Source organism: Paroedura picta, chromosome 2, assembly GCF_049243985.1.
Source record: "Paroedura picta isolate Pp20150507F chromosome 2, Ppicta_v3.0, whole genome shotgun sequence".
Lineage (NCBI taxonomy): Eukaryota > Metazoa > Chordata > Lepidosauria > Squamata > Gekkonidae > Paroedura > Paroedura picta.
Window position 1 is genome coordinate 150,942,485 of NC_135370.1, and position 19,767 is coordinate 150,962,251.

The 19,767-nt window shown below is 43.7% G+C and overlaps 1 protein-coding gene across 2 annotated transcripts in view; it reads right to left on the bottom strand.

Moving 5' to 3' along the window:
* The window catches only part of SPTLC2 (serine palmitoyltransferase long chain base subunit 2), a 76,835-nt gene that overhangs the window by 42,067 nt on the left and 15,001 nt on the right, over positions 1-19,767 (bottom strand). The window contains exons 2-5 of one of the 2 annotated variants that reach the window (XM_077323343.1): positions 18,946-19,038; positions 16,495-16,649; positions 11,217-11,365; positions 10,152-10,276 (exon numbers count right to left, since the gene is read on the bottom strand). In XM_077323343.1, coding sequence (XP_077179458.1) covers positions 10,152-10,276; positions 11,217-11,365; positions 16,495-16,649; positions 18,946-19,038 — 522 coding nt within the window. Of the gene's footprint in view, positions 1-10,151; positions 10,277-11,216; positions 11,366-16,494; positions 16,650-18,843; positions 19,039-19,767 lie in introns of both variants that reach the window. The other variant, XM_077323342.1, reaches the window with a different exon arrangement.

The window sequence follows — 19,767 nt, forward strand, 5'->3', positions numbered from 1 at the left end:
AGCACAGTCTTGTCTCAAAGCATGAAGCTCCCTCACATGGTACCCAGATGTAATGGCCACCAGAAATGCAGATATAGAAGTCAGCAAAAACCCCAACCCAAGGAGTAATGGGCTCAAACAGATTTCCCTATGACAACTTTGAAACTACAAAGGACAGGTTCCAGATAGGGCTCACAAAATGAACAGGTGGAATCAACAAAATCCATGAGATAGATCAGGTAGGCTAACAATGTATGACCTGGCAAGAAGAAATGACTGACAAATTAGTGGAAGAAGCCAAGCCTGAAAGAAACAAAGGTAAAATAAAATGGAATATAGACAGAAAAGGACCATAACAGTGTGCCAGCATGGGCTGTTTGCACAACAGGAAAATGCTTTCATTTTGTCCCATATGATTTCCACGCATATGGCTTTCCTGGAGTTAAGACAATGATGGAAACATGGAAGAAGTGTTCCTTTCCAGGCATGTAACAGAATTTGGCCGCTACTATGCAGCAATCTGCATCATTTTACTTACAAGATAGAAGGTACAGCTTCTCATACTCCCAAATGGTTCTAGGCAATTCATATGGATTTAATGAATCCATATGGTAATGTGGACAGACTTTTGCCCCCAAAGGGAATAAAAGCACCGCGAAACAATACCTTAAATCTATAAACACAAAGATATAATGATTAACAGTATGGCTACCACGAGACCAAGAACACTCTAGAGATAAAGGAAAGAGTGCAGAAATATGCCCCAATACACAGGTTGTTCTGGGATTTGACTAGAGTTATGATAGCACACTACAACATGGGCTCAAGGACTACATCAATTAATTTGAGTCTACAGGTTCTGAGGAGCTGATATTTCTCCTTATTGGCTCACAGATCAAACAGAGTGATGCTGAAAATAAGCTCTGTACAAAAAGATAAGTAATTCCTGGCATCAAGAAGGTGGTGACAATAACCATACGTTTGGTGACAACACAAAGAGCCACTGCCAAGAATTGTAACTGCTATGGGCTGATGGCAAAACAAATGATCTTCCTATGGCAAGGTAAAAAGTACCCTTTAGCTTGATGGGTGCAAACCAAGTGGTGCTTTACAGCAAAGAAAGGATACTTGACTAAGTTACCATCTGAAATTTCTTATTTTATTTTATTATATTTCTATACCGCCCTCCTATAAGGCTCAAGGTGGTTTACATAAAACATAGGGGAGTACATTATCTGTAACCATTAGTGGCTCTATATATTTTGTAAAAGCCACTGTGGGAAGAGCAGTGTCTGGGCCTGTCTGGCCCACTCCCGGGTTTCCAGCCAACACTTCTGTCTCCACGAGCCCATCCGGGCACACCCAGGCTGGACCCTGGAGCACCCACCCCCAAGAAGCCGGCAGTGAGGCACACATGCAGCCAGACACTTGCTGGCTGCCGAGGAGGGTGCTCCCATGGCGCCCTGGCCAGCCTGTCACTCAATCCAACTGCCATGACGTTGATGAAGCAGCCACCGGAACGCGCAGGTAGGGCAGTGGCGATGCAATCTGTGAGGGCCCACCGCATTCCTGGATGCAACAGGCTTTCAGGATAGTAACATTAAAAATAATCATAACAATAATGGTAAGAACCGGTACTGATCAACAATAACATAACAATTAGCAATGTGATAGAACTTTTCAAACAGAACCTATGGGTGGGGGGGATCAGTTGGGTTCAGGATATGGAGGATGTCTATGATGTCAGGGGGAAAAGCTGAATGGTGTTAGGTCTGGCAGCCTCAGTCAAATGCCTGGCAGAGGAGTTCCCTTTTACAGGCCCTGTGGAATTGTGCTAAGCTTAAAACAAAAAGAAAATGACACTGGGGATGGGATGTGTTGTGCTTCCATCCTACAAGAAGGACTCAATCTTCTTCAGGAGCAAAAGCATTAGAAAGGTGAGAAAAATTCTGGTGGCAAGAAAAGTATCAAAGCAAATCAGGTATCCAATGGCAATTGCTGTATCTCCTAGAGAAGTGGGAACCAAAGAATAAAATCACAGAGTTGGAAGGGGCCATACAGGCCATCCAGTCCAACCCCCTACTCAAAGTAGGATCTGTCTAATCATCCAGGATAAGTATCTGTCCAGCCACTGCTTAAAGACTGCCAGTGATGGGGAGCTCATCTCTTCCTCAGGCAACTGACTCCCATTGCTGAGAATTTTTTTGCCTGATAATTTTTTACCATTCCACTAGCAGTTTGAAGTCATTACATCAGGTCCCATCCTCACTGCCAACATGAACCGCTCCCTGCCCTCCTCCTAGTGACAACCTTTCAAATACTTAAAGACAGCAATCATGCTCCCTCTCAATCTCCTCTTCTTCAGGCTGAACATTTATTCATTCGATTTCTATCTAGCCATTCCAGGCCCAGCTGGCTCATGGCAACTCACAATCATAAAACCACTACAATTCCAATAAGAACAATGCAAATAAAATATCAGTCTACATTACCAGCATTGGCTGCTTATACTAATAAATGTATTTATTTAATTTATATGCCGCATATTATATGCAGCATCACTGTTTGATTTTTATAACAGGGCTTGCTGTGCTATAGAAGAGGGGTCATTAGATGGTAATCACACCCGGGCGTCAACCGAACACCAGGCAGAAGAACTCCATCTTGCAGGCACTGCAGAACTAATATAGTTCTGTAAGGGCCCTTAGTTCTTCTGGGAGCTCATTCTACCAGGTAGAGGCCAGGACGGTCCCTCAGATATGCTGGACCCAGACCGCAAATGGGCTTAAAAGTCAAACTAAAAACTTGAACTGGATCTGGAATTCAGTGCAGCTGCTCAAGAATGGGATGGATGTGGGCTCTACACCGTGTTCCAGTAAAAACTATGGCTATTGTATTTAGCTTGCAGATCATAAGTACCCCAAGATCTTATTCACGTACACTGCCACCCAGAAGTGTATCTTCGATGCAGCATGCATGGGAGGGGCTGGTGCCCACAACTGAATTTAAGAATGTGGGTAAAGTGGCTTTGATATTAGGTATTCAAGACATTAAAAAGTCTGTTTAATTTTGGAGGAAGGCTTGGATTTGGAACCCTTTTGTGTCCCATACACTGAGATAATCCATTAACAAAGAAAATGTGAGATATAAGCCCACTTATATTATACTTAAGAGCCTCTTGTGGCGCAGGGTGGTAAGGCAGCAGAAATGCTGTCTGAAGCTGTCTGCCCATGAGGCTGGGAGTTCAACCCCAGCAGCCAGCTCAAGGTTGACTCAGCCTTCCATCCTTCCGAGGTCGGTAAAATGAGTACCCAGCTTGCTGGGAGGTAAATGGTAATGATTGGGGAAGGCACTGGCAAACCACCCCGTATTGAGTCTGCCATGAAAACGCTAGAGGGCGTCACCCCAAGGGTCAGACATGACCCGGTGCTTGCACAGGGGATACATTTACCTTTTATATTATACTTATTGACCACTGTCATGTAAGCATGGCCTCTCTGCACAGTTGGAGAGATCCTGTCCCCCCTTCGTTCAAGTTTGCTGTGACATAGTCTGTCTTTAACAGAACATGCTTTCCTTTGACGATCTCGGCAAAAGAAGCAACCTAGTCTATGGACTTTTCACTCTTACCCATGATGATCCATGCAATGGTCACATCCAGAATTGACTTCTGTAACTCGCTCGACGCATGCCCTTGTCTCTGACCCAGAAATTGCAGCTGGTATAAATTCGACTGCTAAGATCCTCACAGGAACACCTTCGAGAGTCCATATCCAGCCGGTGCTGAGGCAGCTGCATTGGTTACCGGTTGCAGCCTGGATCAGGTTCGGATATGATTATTAAGGCCCTTTGCAGTCTGGGACCCACATATCTGAAGGACTGCCTGCTGTCTTAACACTCCCCGCAGGGCTCTAAACCCTGCAGTTGCCAATTTATTGGTCATTCCTGGGGCCCGGGAAGTTCGCTTGGCCTTGACCGGGGCCAGGGCCTTTTTGGTACTGGCCCCAACCTGGTGGAAAGAGCTCCCAGAAGAACTGTGGGCCCTGCAGGAACTTTGTGTTCTGTAGGGCTTTTAAGACAGAGCTCTTCTGCCAGGCCTATGGTTGAGGCCAGGACATGGAAGATGAGTCGGACCCCCCTGGAAGATACTGCCACCATAATGTCAGATCATCATGTGTTTGTGGTTGTTGGCATGTGCAATCCCCTTGGCACACCGAGAGGCAGCCGCACTGGCTGAAGAGGGGGGTGATAGCTTTATTGCCAGCTTTCTGCTGAATTATTAATGGAGGTTTTAATGGGGATGGTTGTTCTTATGTGCGGTTTTACTATGTAACCCACCACGAGATGGCTTGCTGTGAATAGTGGGAAACAAATCTAATAAATAAATAAATAAACCCTTGACATTGAGCCCCGACTCTGTGACTGACACCTCTGGACGTCATGTGATTAGTATCCTAATGGAATCCCTTTAAGCAAGTTCCCAGGTATAGACCACCAAACAAGAGACAATAATTCTTGGAACTGGCAATTTCCTCCAGTAAGGATCTGAGCCTTATGAACCAATTCTGCATTGCCCTCACCTGCAAACCTGCATTAGGGACCACTGTAGTTGTGGAGGCCATTCAACCCAAAAGTTTCCACATGCGTTTTACCAACCAGAATCTGTTGGAAAGAAACTTCTTTACTATAGCCACCATAATTCTAATTCTGGTAGTGGGTATAAATACTTCCCCACTTTGAGAGTCTAGTTATGCCCCAATGAAGTAAATCAACTAAGCCGGACAAAGGAGGATTTCTCCCAGTTTACCACAAGCACCAGTGATTGCAGAGTGCACAGAGCCAAGTTGAGACTCCTATGTAGTCTGTCTGGTAATTAATCAATAAAGAGGCAATCATTTAAATAAGGGTACAACAGGTAACCATGTAGGCTTAGATGAGCTATTCAGCTATACATTTGGCTATCTGGAGCTGTTGTTACCCCAAAAGGAAACATTGTGTACTCTAAGGTTGTATAATACAGAGAGATGGTTTGCCAGATTGGAGTGCAATTAAAGGAGGCAGTGATTACAGATAATATTAACTGTATTAACTGTAATCTCGCAGCATTTGTTAATTAATCTGGTTAATCTGTCTACAAACCAAAGGTCTGATTCACAGAATCATAGTCATCTAGTCCAACCCCCTGCACTCACAACCCTATCGCTCATCCACTGTAATCTGCCACTCCTTCTAGTAAGGCTAATGAGGTATTTCTGGATTGTTGATCCCTAGAGGACTGTGGAAGATTTCTACCCTTAGACTACCCTGCCTCTTGGCTGAGGCTGTTGAGTATAAAGTAGTACAAAATTCTGTTTAATGATGGAAAGGACTGGTACCTATATTCTTATTCTTGGTAAGCCAAGTACAGTGGATAAAATTCTTTTTTCCAACTTGGCTCCCTGAAGCAGCATGTAGAAGTACATCTCCTCCTCATGGAAGCAAAAGAGGAACTGTAGGGAGGAGTTCTCACCCTGCCTGTCACATGACACTTTGGGTGGGACTAGAAGTAGGGTGGCAGTGGGAGAAGATTTGTGTTGTCCCTTTGCGCTCCATTGTGGGGCACTGCAGGGGGCGATACTCGCTCCCATGCTCCCCCATGCGCCCTCTGGCATGATACTGACATATTTATAGATGCTACTAAATCCTCTATGACACAGCCTGCATCGCCCAATTTTACAGCTTAAAAATAAATATGGACAAAATCAAAGTCATAACCACAGATAGATCACGGACAAATGTATACCTCAATGGAACCTGAACAGCAAGTCAAAGAATTTAAATACTTAGGCTCATTGGTGCAAGAAAAGAGTCATCTACTACTGAAGCCCTCAATAGTATTGGCCAAGCAACATCAACATTTGCCACACTCAAATGGTGCCTCTGGGAGAAGATGAACATCTCTCTCATGACCAAAGTTTGTCTCTTCCAGACACTAATCCTGCCAATCCTCGTATCAGAAACATGGACTTTACTAAAACCTGACATAAACAAACTCGAGACTTTCCAAGTGCAATGCTTGTGGCAGATTCTGAGTGCCTCTCTATGTGATGTGCCTCATAATCGAGTGCCTCATAATCAAAATGAGACAATTTGTACAAAATGTGACAACCAAATGCAAATTAAAGAACAAATTCAAAAGCTCAGAATGAACACCAGCAGATTGCCTCATAAACTCCTCTGGCAAGAATGACCAACTGAATGGAAGATCAATAACTGGTGCCAAAGACTGGCTTAAACAGATCAAGGAAGACCTTAGAAACCAGCTCTTGACTATCTATATGGCCAAAACTACTGCCATCAATCACCAAGAGTGGAAACATATTATTCCAGCGGCACCTGGCTGAGAGGACACCTTGCTCCACCAAACGCCAGTGAAAGGATAAAAAGCTGTGCACCGTCTGGCACAGGTGGCACAGAGCTTTGGGCTGGGCTGTCACCAGTAGGCAGATGACACCCAGCTCTTTCTGCTGATGGATGACCAGCCAGACTTTCCCCTTCCCCCCAGAAACATTTGCCAGATGTTTGGAAGCAGTGTCTGCATGGCTCAGGCAGAATCACTTGAAACTCAATCCCTCCAAGACGGAGGTTCTGGGTAGAAGGGGACAAGATCAGGAAGCATGTCTCCCTTTCCTGGATGGGGTGCAGCTTATAGCTGTACCTACCACCAGGAATTTGGAGATGATCTTTGATGCCTCCTTATCTATGGAGGCAGAGATCACAAAGGTAGTCCAAGAAGCATTTCTCCACCTGCATCGAGCCAGGCTACTAGCACCCTACTTGTCCCCAGAACACTTGGTCACAGTGATCCAATGCAACTTTTCTAACTAAGGAACACCAAGATTATCCTTGCCCATTTTTCTCCAACACATAGCAGAACTTGAAGTGGCAGCTGCCATCAAAAAGCAAGTCCTTCATGTGTCAGTGTTAACATCAGAAGAATGGGCTGCAGATCTGAGTCAAGCATGTTGACAAACTCCTAGCCCAGCTATCATCTCTGTTCCAAAATCTATGTGTTATAGCATATTGTATTCAATTCCTGTTTTGAAAACTGAAATGCCTCTGTATCTTAATCATGTGACTAGGAAACCATTTGCTTCACTTATGAATCACTGAATTACACAAAGATATTACCAATAAGACACAAATGCTGGGTAGCTGGAAACAAGTAGCACAAGCTCTATTCTCTTACAGATCTATTTATGAGGTCACTTCCAACCTTCCCTTTCTTTATGAAAATAATTAGCAAACTAGTTTTACTCAGAGATTCCTCCACAATGACTGAACTGGAAGTTTAGTGAATAATAAGGAGTGGCCATCTTCCTATTGCAATCTAATACAAATTTTAAAACTTGAAGCCAGAGAAGATAGCTTGTTCTATCCTTTATTGCTCCCAAACAAGAAACAAAGACTGTTTCTGCACTGGAGACTTCACACCGGGCAGCTGGAGTTTGAGCTGGGGCAAGTTACACCACCTCTTCCTACCCCTGCACAGGGGAGCATTTGGCCCAGTGTACCTCATCCTCCCCAGATTTGTGCTTCTACACTGGAGCCAGAACAGCAAAGTTCCCAGTGTGGAAACAGTCAGAGTGATGTTTTGAGCTTGTTTTGGGATGTTAAAGCAACAGAATCAAGACGATTTTTTGATCTCCTAAAATCAGAGCCTAAAATCTGGCTATGACAAGTGCAACAGCTTTTGAAGGAGAGATAATGTGCCATTGATACACTGACAAGAAAGAGATCCCTATAGAATACAAAATGAAGATTACACAACAGAAAGAGGAGAATAGCCAAGATGACTACAGATGCTAAGAATGTTTTTATGGTAACTGCTCTGTGGAAATAAGAAAAACAACTGAGCAAGAAAAGCACTCTTTGTTCCAGGGAAGTGGATTTGAATAATTTTTATGGCTAAAGTTTCAGAATGCTCTGAATATGCCCTAGACAGGTGCAGAACTGCATATGAGACGGCACAAAGAATCAGCGACGTATTTTGGGGAAACAAAACATATTACAAACCAATAACTGGCCTTTATATAAAAAGGTAAAGGTATCCCCAGTGCAAGCGCCGAGTTATGTCTGACCATTGAGGTGACGCCCTCCAGTGTTTTCATGGCAGACTCAATACGGGGTAGTTTGCCAGTGCCTTCCCCAGTGGCCTTTATATACAAGCTCATAATTTAACATTGGCACCATAACTTTGGAATGTGTATAACTTTCTACATAGTGCCACCTTACAATTCACCTGTGTGTCTGACCAAGTGGTCTGCAGTATCTGTTTCAAGCTAAGTGTTTATGTGGGTGAACAGGACTGTAAAAGCTTGCTGTATGTATTGTCTTACTGTTACTGCATTATTTTCTACTTATATAGAAAACAATGGACAGATGTCTGAGAGCTGTGATAGAGTGGCTTCAACAAAGTGGCCTGAAGCTTAACCCCCTGAAGACAGAGGTCCTGTTGCTGGGAAGGAAGGGACCAGAAGAGGAAGTGTGGCTCTCCTGTTTTGACAGGGTGCAACTGCAAGCTGCAGAGACCGTCAGGAATCTGGAGGTGACCCCTGACACCTCCCTTTCTATGGAGGCACAGGTCACTATAGTAGCTCATCAGGAATTTTTTGTATCTATGTCAGGTGAAGCTACTAGCACCCTAACTGGACCAAGAACACATAGCCACAGTGATCCATGTGACAGTCACTTCCAAGTTTGATTACTGTAATTGACTTTACATGGGCCTACCCTTGATCTTGATTCAGAAATTATTTGGTTCAAAATGCAGCTACCTGGGTCCTCACAAGGATCCCGTAGAGCAGTGGTCCCCAACCTTTTTATCACCGGGGACCACTCAACGCCTTTTACTGAGGCCCAGTGGGGGGGGGGGTAGTTTACTCCTCTACTCTCAACCACTGCCCTAACGCTCTCTGATCGCTATGGTAATGTTTAAACATCCCTTCAAAATAAGATACAGACACGCCATAACAATGAAGTGTGTTGTAAAGGGCTGGGGGGGGGGATGAAGTAAAGGGCCGGGGGGGGGGAGAAGGCGTCGTTCGGGGCCCACCTCCAATTAGTTGAAGGACCACATGTGGTCGGCGGCCCACAGGTTGGGATCGCTACCGTAGAGAGCTCACATTCGACCTGTTCTCCAGTAGTTGCACTGGCTGCTGCCTGAGCTCCTGATCAGCTTCAAGGTGTTCGTTTTAACCTTCAAGGCCTTATGTGGTCTGGGACCTGTGTATTTTAGGGCAGTGGTCCCCAACCCCCTGTCCAGGCACCGGGACCGGTCCGTGGATCAGTCGGTACCGGGCCGCAGCTCCTCCTCGTCCTCCTCCCCGGCTGCTGCCTCGGGGGCTGCCCTGCCACTAGCTCACCTTTGGTGCTCTCCAGTGGCCACCATAGCTGGGGCTCCCCCTGAGTGGCAGTGCGCAGCTGCTGCTGGCAGCACCTCCCAGCGGGCAGAGGAAAGTCAGGGGCACCGGCAGGAAAGCAAGTGTAGCAGGGGCTCAGGCAGCGCCGACGTCCCTTAGCAAAAAACTACCACTCCCCTGGGCCTCAGTAAAATTGTCAAGCATTGACCGGTCCCTGGTGATAAAAACGTTGGGGACCACTGTTTTAGGGAATATCTCTCTATGTATACCCCCTGAAGGTGGGGACGAGTTTTCAAAGGGAACAGATGGTGTGCCTGTCATTATCGGCTGTTTGGTGCACACTCTCCCCATCGCTCTCAGGTGCTGCCTAAGAAAGCAAGGGGGCGGGGCAGATGCATTTAAATCAGTCAAATCGTTGAATCATGATTTGGCCATCCTGATTTGGACCATCTGAATGCAGGGAATTGATGGTTCAATCCAGATGAGCTGAAAAAGTACCCGAAAGCACTGACTTGGGTACTTTTTGGCTTATCCAATCTGAACTGCTCATGTCAACTTATGACAAGTCACGTGAGTATTTCTCCCCTAATGTTTATTCATTTAGCATCCCCCCAAGTTTTTTTTTTCAATTTAGAAGTTAACTGTACACTGAGATGATCAATCTCTCCTCTGCCGTCAACCCTGAAAATCTCTGAATAAATGTGAGGATAAGGGAGGAATCTGTGAAGATAGAACAAGGTGAAGACAGAACTCTCTCTGAATATTCCATACCTTGCCAACCAGAGCAGGAATGTTCATTGAGTTGGTTGCAAATCCCATTCCATACACCATTGCTGCCTCTACACCAAGGAATCTGGCCACTAATCTTTCCAGCTCCTCGTGTTTGTCCAGATTTCCTGCACATATGAGAACAATGTCAAAATTAATAAGGTGCTGCTGGCTTTACAGGTGCTGAAATGTTTTTCTACTGTAGAGTACTACCTGCAAGTTGAATGGAGAATGCATATGAATATTAGCATTTATTTCATTTTCAGGTTATTCTTGCTAAAATCATGCTTTTAAAAAAAAAAAATCCTGACAAACACTAATGGGAGAAAAACAAAATAGGGAAGCAATTTAAACAAAATTACATTACTGGTTACGGTAGAACAAATCAGAGTAGGCCATAAGGTTCAGACGCTGATAGCAAAGAGTTTTATATGACAGTTTACCTTGGGACCTCCAAATCTGTTTAGAAACAAAAGGTGATACATGTAAAATGACAAATTTGGCTTGAGGCCCTTAATCAAATGTAACTGACAGTAAACTTCTCTGTATAAGCTACAGTCTGTATCTGACCATACTGTGAACTGAATTCTAGGGACACTAAGGACCTTCATCCAAGCAGTTCCTCTAGTCATGTAGTTGCCATGAGAATAACTCAGCTCCTAGTTCAGAGCTTTGTAGTACTTGTTCTGGAAATAAAATCAGCAAAATGATTCCTGGAGGAAGTGTGAGCATGAGCATTAAGAAAACTACTACATGGCTTACATCCACCACAGGATTTCTGTTAACAGAAAGGAGGGCATGATTTTAGCCAATTCGCATGGCTTCCTGCAGAGCAATGACTATTCCTTCATGTTTTTTTTTTTTTGGGGGGGGGGGAGAATCTTCCAAGGAACACTTTTTGAAGAACATTTGGGACTGCAATAAGAAAAGGGAGACAAGAAGCTGTACTCTGCTGACAGAAATGTATTCCACCGGTGGAAATCCTCTGATGAAAGCAAGCCCATGTTTTGTTAAGCCTGGGTGATATCTGACTTCATTATTAGAAGGCTATGCCTCTACCAAACTCACCCAGTTCTTGCCTCGTACTGCAAACTCCAGCTCCATACTGTGATAGAACTTTAGCTGTTGATTCACTGCAAGGTCCATCGCTCTGTGCATATCCAAGATAGTTGTAGGATCCCATGTTAATTACACCTTTTATCATTTTCCCTGTGTACCTGTATTTTAACACAGTAAATTAAGATAAAAGCAGCTATGTTAACTACCACTGAAGGCTGCAAATACACTGTAGACCCAATTTTAAGCATCAAGAGTTCAAAAATCATCTTCCCTTCCTCAGTTAAGAGATTTTGTAATGATCAATCTCTTTTGGAAATAAGAGGTTATAAAATCACTGAATACCAACAAAATTCCAAGAGCCGGTGATTATCCTAATGAATTTTAGAGACTGTATGACTCATTTTATAACGTTAACACTGGTGTGGGTTCGTGAGCAGAGTGATGCATAGGTTTAAGTTACCAGCCAAGTCTTTTTTGCCCTACTGGTGCAAAGGAGAAGTCAGAAATAACCCATCAAGGCCTCAGGAACTCTCAAAAAAGGAGGGAGTTGAAAAGAAAAACAGCAGCATTTAACTGTAATTCTTCTCAGAGTATAGAGATTCTAACAGGCAGGTTAAAAGTAGCCCTTTTTCTAGTCTGTCTTTAGTCAGAAGTAGACTGAGTGATTTGTACGCTCCCAAACAATATTTCTGGGTAAAGGGAATCTAAGGCAGAGGTCCCCAACCTTTTTTAGGCTGGGGACCAGCAGGACAACTGCCCTGCCCACACATCGCGCATGCGTGGCCACACCCGCACATCGCGCCTGCGTGGCCACACCCGCGCATCGCGCCTGCGCCATGCGCAGCCGAAATCGCTAATGCTAAATGCGCGGCCCTGATTCCCTCTCTCCCCCCTCCCGCAGTAAGAAGCTTCCAGGGCTGCAAGCTTTTACTGCGGGGGGCGGGGGGGGGAGAGGGCGCCAGTTTGGGGACCACTGATCTAAGGGACAGATTAAATTGTAAACTAAGCTGGAAAAACCTGAGAGAAATGTATCTGTTTTACTCTCCTACCGCAGTCTGGAAGTTTCTGGCTGATTCTGTCTTGGTAACATTATTCTAATATTTCCCCTTAACGGCAGATAAAGTTCTCTGTATTTTACTTCTGGACTTCTCATTGGTATGTAAAAGCAGATAGTTATAAGGACAAGACTTTTACATTACAAGACCTTAGAAAGTATCCCCAATGAAGGTTTGATTAGTAAAGAGTTTGTTTTTGAGATAGGCTCAACCAATCTAAATCTGCAAATGTATTCAGCATTTTTTTCTTCTGCATGTCTTTTTTGTAATAAACATAATAATAAAAACCATCTTGTGACTTGGAACAAAGGGAGTGGCTGATAAGTACAATAAATATAAAAGACCCAGATTGCAGGTGGATCGCTGAACTGGCTTTGGCCCCAGCCCAGAAAACCATTAGAAGTTTCACAAGCTGAAGAAGCTAAGGCCATTACTTCTCTCTGCTTCAAAGTTTAATTAACATAGCCAAGGTTTCACTCACAGTTATAAGCCCCAGCTAAGCAAACTTTTTTCACCATCGGCATGTTTAACATGCTTTGCCTAAATAAATGCAAATTAAGACATAATATGGATTAGCAGATTTTCTATGAAAGCTCTTTCAAGAACTACAAAACAGCCTAGAAGGCACTTTTCCCTGGTTGACTTGTTTTTCTCCATGCTTTTAGATCAAGCACTTTTCACTCTCTAAATCAGGATATCCTCCAGGCACACAAAGGAAGTCCATCTGGAAGCCAGTAACGACTGCAAGCAGCAGTAAAAAGATAACACTGTTATGTCAGTGCTCTTGAGAGCAATGGTATTTTAAAATAATAATGCAGCAGAGCCAACCATGTTCATTAAGTTCGGTTCCAAAAAAAGCCATCTAATAGTAATCCTACTAAACAAGATCAGCCAACAATATTTGACATGCTGCCACCAACATCAATCAAGATTATCAGGAGCAGAGGTTTAGTACTACCTCAAAAACAAAACTATGGGCAGATTTTAATTCTGATTTGCTTTTGTTTTAGCCATTCTCAAGATCTTCTATACAGACTTCAGCAAACAGGTACTGAGGTCTTTCAAAGTGAGAAGTTTCTGAACAAGTATGAGAGAGGAGCACCCATATGCTACGAATTCCCCAGCATGGAGGGCTCAAATGACCCAGAAGTGCGCATCTGAATGATTTCTCAAGGGCAGGCAGACTGGCCTACAGCAAAAACTTAACCTGAATTTCTGCCAATTTCTCCAACACCATGAGCATGTTATTAGAATCATAGAGTTGGAAGAGGCCATACAGGCCATCTAGTCCAACCCCCTGCTCAACGCAGGATCAGCCCTAAGCATCCTAAAGCATCCAAGAAAAGTGTGTATCCAACCTTTGCTTGAAGACTTCCAGTGAGGGGGAGCTCACCACCTCCTTAGGCAGCCTATTCTACTGCTGAATTACTCTGACTGTGAAAATTTTTTTCCTGATATCTAGCCTATATCGTTGTACTTGTAGTTTAAACCCATTACTGCATGTCCTCTCCTCTGCAGCCAACGGAAACAGCATCCTGCCCTCCTCCAAGTGACAACCTTTCAAATACTTAAAGAGGGCTATCATGTCCCCTCTCAACCTCCTTTTCTCCAGGTTGAACATTCCCAAGTCCCTCAACCTATCTTCATAGGGCTTGGTCCCTTGGCCCCAGATCATCTTCGTCACTCTCCTCTGTACACTTTCAATTTTATCTACGTTACTATGGCACTAGAAATGACGCCCGCTGTAAGTAAAATACAGAGGGCGCTACTGGGCAGTGGGTGGGTGCGGGAGGGAGGAAGCGATAGAAGGAGGGAAGGTAGGCAGGCAGGCAGGAGTAGAGAAAGGGAGAGTGAGGGAGAGAAAGTGAAAGAGGGGGCAGGAGGGGGGAAGCTGTGAGGGCTCCCTCCCCACACCCCCTCGCTCCAGGCCTTCGCAGGCACCCGGGGAGCGCGGACGCCAGCTCTAAGAGCCGGTTGCCATATACTCATATCAGAGCACAATGTACTGGTCCTATCACCTGACCCATAGCCATGATGATGCACAAAGAGGTTAGGCCTTTGTCATGCCACTCCAATCAGCACTAGAGGTTGTTGTGATACCTGTCACAAGTTTGCTGCCAATTACCGTTTATGCACTGGGAACTTCACTGCCCCAGCTCCCATGCAGGAGCACAAATCCGGAGCGGATGAGACACATTGGGCCAAATGCTCCCCCATGCGGGTGCAAGAAGAGGTGGGGCAGTCTGCCATGACTAAAACTCCAGCCTGCAGCCCTGCATGAAACCTCCAGTGCATAAATGGTCAATGAGAGGGCTTTTCCTTCCCTCCTCTCACCCTGGCTTTTCCTTTGCGCTTTGCCTCCTGCATTAAATAGTTGCTTTTGCTATGCACACAGCAGTCTTTTTCCCACCAGAGCTTGCTAGCTTGTGCCAGTCATGGGTTCATCTGATCAGCAGCATATTACAGTAGAAGCATTATTTTGGACTCTATTTTAGCCTCCATGAGGAGTGTTCAAAAGTGGTTAGAATCAGGGGTGGGTAGGTGGGCAACAGGGGGCTCTGTATTCTGGTCATAGAATCATAGAGTTGGAAAATACTTCCAGGGTCATCTAGTCCAACCCTCTGCACAATACAGGAATTCACAACTACCTCCCCACTCACAGTGACCCCAATTTCATGCCCAAGTGATCCCCCCACACACACCAAAAATCTACAGAATCCAGCCTGGCCTGGAGGAAATTCACCTACCATCCCAACAACATCCTGGCAATAATTTTGCCTTCCCTTTTAACTGGACTCATAATCATTACATAATATGTGGTGGTGTCCAGGCAGCTGTTTTGGCCCTTAGAATCATTGAAAAATAGGGTTGGAAGGAACTGCATGGGACATCTAGTCCAACCCCCTGCACTATGCGGGACACTCACAACCCTATCGCTCATCCACTGTAACCTGCCACCCCCTTGAACCTTCACAGAATCAGCCTTTGTGTCAGATGGCTATCCAGCCTCTGTTTAAAAACTTCCAAAGATGGAGAACCCACCACCTCCCGAGGAAGCCTGTTCCATTGAGAATTCGCTCTGACTGTCAGGAACCTCTTCCGGATGTTTAGATGGAATTTCTTTTGAATTAATTTCATCCCATCGGTCCTGGTCTGTCCGTCTGGGGCAAGAGAGAACAACTCTGCTCCATCCTCCATATGGCAATCTTTTAAATACTTGAAGATGGCTATCAGATCCCCTCTCAGTCGTCTCCTCTCTAGGCAAAACAGACCTTATAAACACTTGGGGTGGGGAAAGAGTACAACACTACAAACCCACAGTGGATTGGGGCATCACAGCATTTTAAAATCACTGTAAAATGGTGATAATTAATTGGTGTTGGCAACAATTTTGACTTTTAACTGGCTCAGCAAATGAGAGAGTGGAGAGAGTGAGCTCCCAGCTTTTCTGTCCATCTGCATAAAGTAAAAAAGCACCCCCTTCCCCAACATGGCAGGCAGGCCGTACCCACAATGGAAATATGTGTGTGTATATACTTGCTAGGATTGCCAACTATGTTGGGATATTCCTGGAGATTTGGAGGATGAAGCCTGGGGGGGAGGGACATTAATCAGGTATAATACTGTGAAGTTTATCCTCTGAAATAGTCATTTTCTCCAGGAGAAGTGATCTCTCTGGCAATCTATAATTACCATTAGTATATCAGTAAAAGGGGTAAGGGGTCCTGGGAGGAGTTTGTCATAAATGGTCACTGGCCAGTCAGGTCACCTGAACGAGCCTGTATGTCCCTGATTGGCTTTCAGCCCAGTGGCTGCTCAATCAAATTACATCTCCTGCTCCTCAGTCTCTTCACAGTTTTGCCACTCTGTTGGAGTACCCGGCCGCTCAAATGCCTGTCTTGCGGTGAACAAGCTGCCTGGGGTGCATCGGGCCCCATCGAGTTGGGCCTCCCTGAGGCGATGCCTCCTGCCTACAGGAGTCTGGAGAGTCTGTCACTCTCTTCCCAGCTGCGACTCCAGCCCCCACCTCCAGAAGGCATGCCACGGCCTTTCCTTTGTTTGCGTTTGCGTTTGTTTGGGGACGCAAATGTGCACACGTGGCAGTTTTGCGCATGCGCATTTGCGCTGGGGCTGCCACACGTGTGCGGGGCCCCAGGCCGCCCTCTCCCCCCACTTAGAAACTGCTCTGCAGATAAGGGTGCCTGGAAGCTTCCTGTAAACCTTTTACTCACTTGAAGGTCCAGTTGTAGTCATGGGTAGCCCGCTCCATCATGTCTATCGTGGCTCCTGGAACACTGCAGACTGGTCTGTTCCAGTTATCTCTAATGCGCATGTACAAATTCCTGTTATAAAAGTTCTCAAAATCCTGGTACAAAGGGACAAAATCCTGAAAAACAGAGCATAAAAAGTGATGAAAGGGCATGCCTAAAATCTCCCTACCCCCCACATTAGAGAAAGTAATGTAATATATTTTAAAGTATTTTTCTACTCATCGTTGATGCAAGATTTTCTTCCTAGATATTATAGTGCAGTTCTTCCATGCACGCTCCACCTAGAAGCCTCATTTGATATACCCACATGACTCCTAATTTTGTCCTACAACTCTCATCAATCCATATGCTCTCTCTTTCATGCATCCCTATGATCCCCACAGCAATTAAACCTTAGGCGTCTGAGCCCGCAGCACTGTAGGATTTAGGGAACTACTCAGTGCCTCTAGAGGTTTGACGCTTATGATTTCAACCTTGTTTATAGGCTTGTTACAATAACTAGTTTAAAGATTGGGATGTGTGTATGGGTCAGCCATCCTTCTACTAACAAACTGTCCCATACCCTTTACCAATACATTGCACCAGGAGAGACAGCCCCTATTGCCCTGACCTTCCTTTCCATGGACTTACCAAATGTTTTAAGGAAAATGGCATTATTGACCATTTGTGGGGAGTGGGTCAACATAACTATATATGGTCATACTACCTGATTTTTAAAAAAATAAAATATTAAAAATTATTAATTCCCACCCAATCAGGGAAACCCTTCCAGGGCCAAACCCCTGTTGAGAAAACCTGCTTTATGGGTTTGGGAGAGGTGAGATTTGTTGACATTTTCCATTCTGATAGGGAGTGTCACAGGGCATCTCTTCTTCATTATTCGCACCCTGTTAGGGCTATTTACATGATCAAACATAAAGTAATGGCTACTTGAAGCAAATGAATAGGGAAGGAATCGGCAGCCTTTAGCAACCAGGAGATCTTTTAAAAACCAGTTTGCAGCCTCAAACAACAAAATATTGGAGTGAACTGTTGAGTGGAGGAACATTTTTCCACAGGGACAATATGGCAACTCTCACATAAGTACATACCTAGCCCTTCTAACAATATATTGTTATGGTGAAGGAGCAACAAAACAAAATAATTACAAATATATCTGGTACTAAAAAAAGAAAGAAGCAACCTGCTTTCAAACTACCACAGCATGTGTGTTATAGTTTTTGCCAACTGGGAGGTGTGTGTGGGGGGGAATTATAAGGCTGAAAACAGGAGCCATAAATTTTGTACTGAAGAAAAGAAAATGTGTGATTTGGTTAGAAATAGTTTCTTAAATTCATAATAGGGCTAACAGCCTATTGGAATGTCCAGTTAAGCTTTAACATGGAAAACACCAAGCTCTACAACAATAGTGTATCATATACATTAAAATGATTTAATTGTTGACAAAACTAGCCTTTTCCCCCCAATAATAAATGTTGAATATGTCTACAGTAAGCACAAATATCTTGCAGTGAACCTTTATAGACAACCTTCCATTAAAACTTTATTCTGAATATTCTGAGTAAAAAATTACATCTTACTCACTTTTTTATTGGCATTTTTTTTCAATGCCCCCTAAAAGGACCATTTTTTCAATGGACAATTGGTATAAAAATCCTCATTAAAAAACTTTTTAAAAAACCAGCTGTTTTTACTTAGGTTTTCACATATCTAAGTTGTTTACTTGCATGTGTTATCAACTCATTATTATTATTATTATTATTATTATTATTATTATTATTATTATTATTATTATATGGCAGGCCAAGTTAATTTCTCCTAACCTTCTGAGAGTTTGTGGCTCCCAGGTTCTAGATGTGCAAACCAGCCCTTAATGCAGACTTATCCCAGCATATCAGCGAACCAGCTGTCACCATATATTCACAATAAGAAAATATGAGTAAGATTCAAATTTTACTACCGTCAACAAAATCTGCTCTGTTATTCATCATAACAACTTGCCAATAAAATCCATTCATCTTTTTTTTAACCTTTAATAAAAATCTCATTAGGTCACCTCATTTCAGTCCCTGACTCAAATTAGCCATTCGGAGTTAGGGCTGTGTCTCTCAGAAAATATCCTTGAGGGGCCATACCTAAATGTTTCCCACAAACAAGAGATCCTCAATGTGACTATTTCATTAAACTTCCAGATTGGACCATTCAATTACCAAGAAACGCATTTGGCTAGAAAAAGAAAACAAACTGTTTACTAACTGTAAAGCTGATTCATCACCCCATCACCCCAAGTATGTATTTAAAAACAATTACCAATTGTTCTGTTCTATCTGTTGCATTATGACATTTCTCAATTTTCCAGTACCGCAAAAAGTCTCGAAGATATCCAAAAAGGGTGAGGACACCATAGCTTACATAAGTCAGTACCGCAACCAACATTGGAGTTTCTTCAAAATTTTCAATGAAAGGTCTTTTATACAAGGCTCCATTGTGAGTAATGTGATGAACCTAGGACAAAAGAAAATGTATTTTAAAAACTATCAGTTTTCTAACAACTTAGTATTAAATCCTTACAGTATCCAAGAATCACTGGGCAGTCTTGCAACGTCATGTTTCATTAGGATTGCTGACCTCTAGGTAGTGGCTGGAGATCCCCCACTTATTACAACTGATCTCCAAGCAACAGATCAGTTCACTTGGCGAAAACAGCTTCTTTGGAAGGTGGATTCTATGGCATTATATGCCACTGAATTCCCTACCCAAACTCTAGCCTCCTCAAATGCCACCCTCCAAATCAGGTACATTCCAACCTGGAGTTGGAATGCTATGTTTCACTGAGCAACTTACCCTAATGCCATCCAGTAACTGTTGCAACCATACTACAGTGACCTACCTTCCGACAGAAAAGCCAGCATCCGAAACAAAACCACTGTTTGCCCAACAAAACCAGACTCCATAAGGTTAAGAAGGTGATTCTCAAATATATAATATATACTATAATTTAATTAACATAATTTAATGTCAACAGTAAAACCTGTTTATCAATGTAAAGTTAATTGTATGAACCGATCGGGAAGTGCAGGCTATAAAAATAAAATTATTATTGTAGGTGGAGTAATAAATTTTGGGTTTTAAAGCTCTATACGTCTACAGTATACCCATTTTGCCTTTAAAAGCACCTCACTCATTAGAAAAGAAAAATATATATTTCACAGGAGTTCATTTTTCAGTACTTCC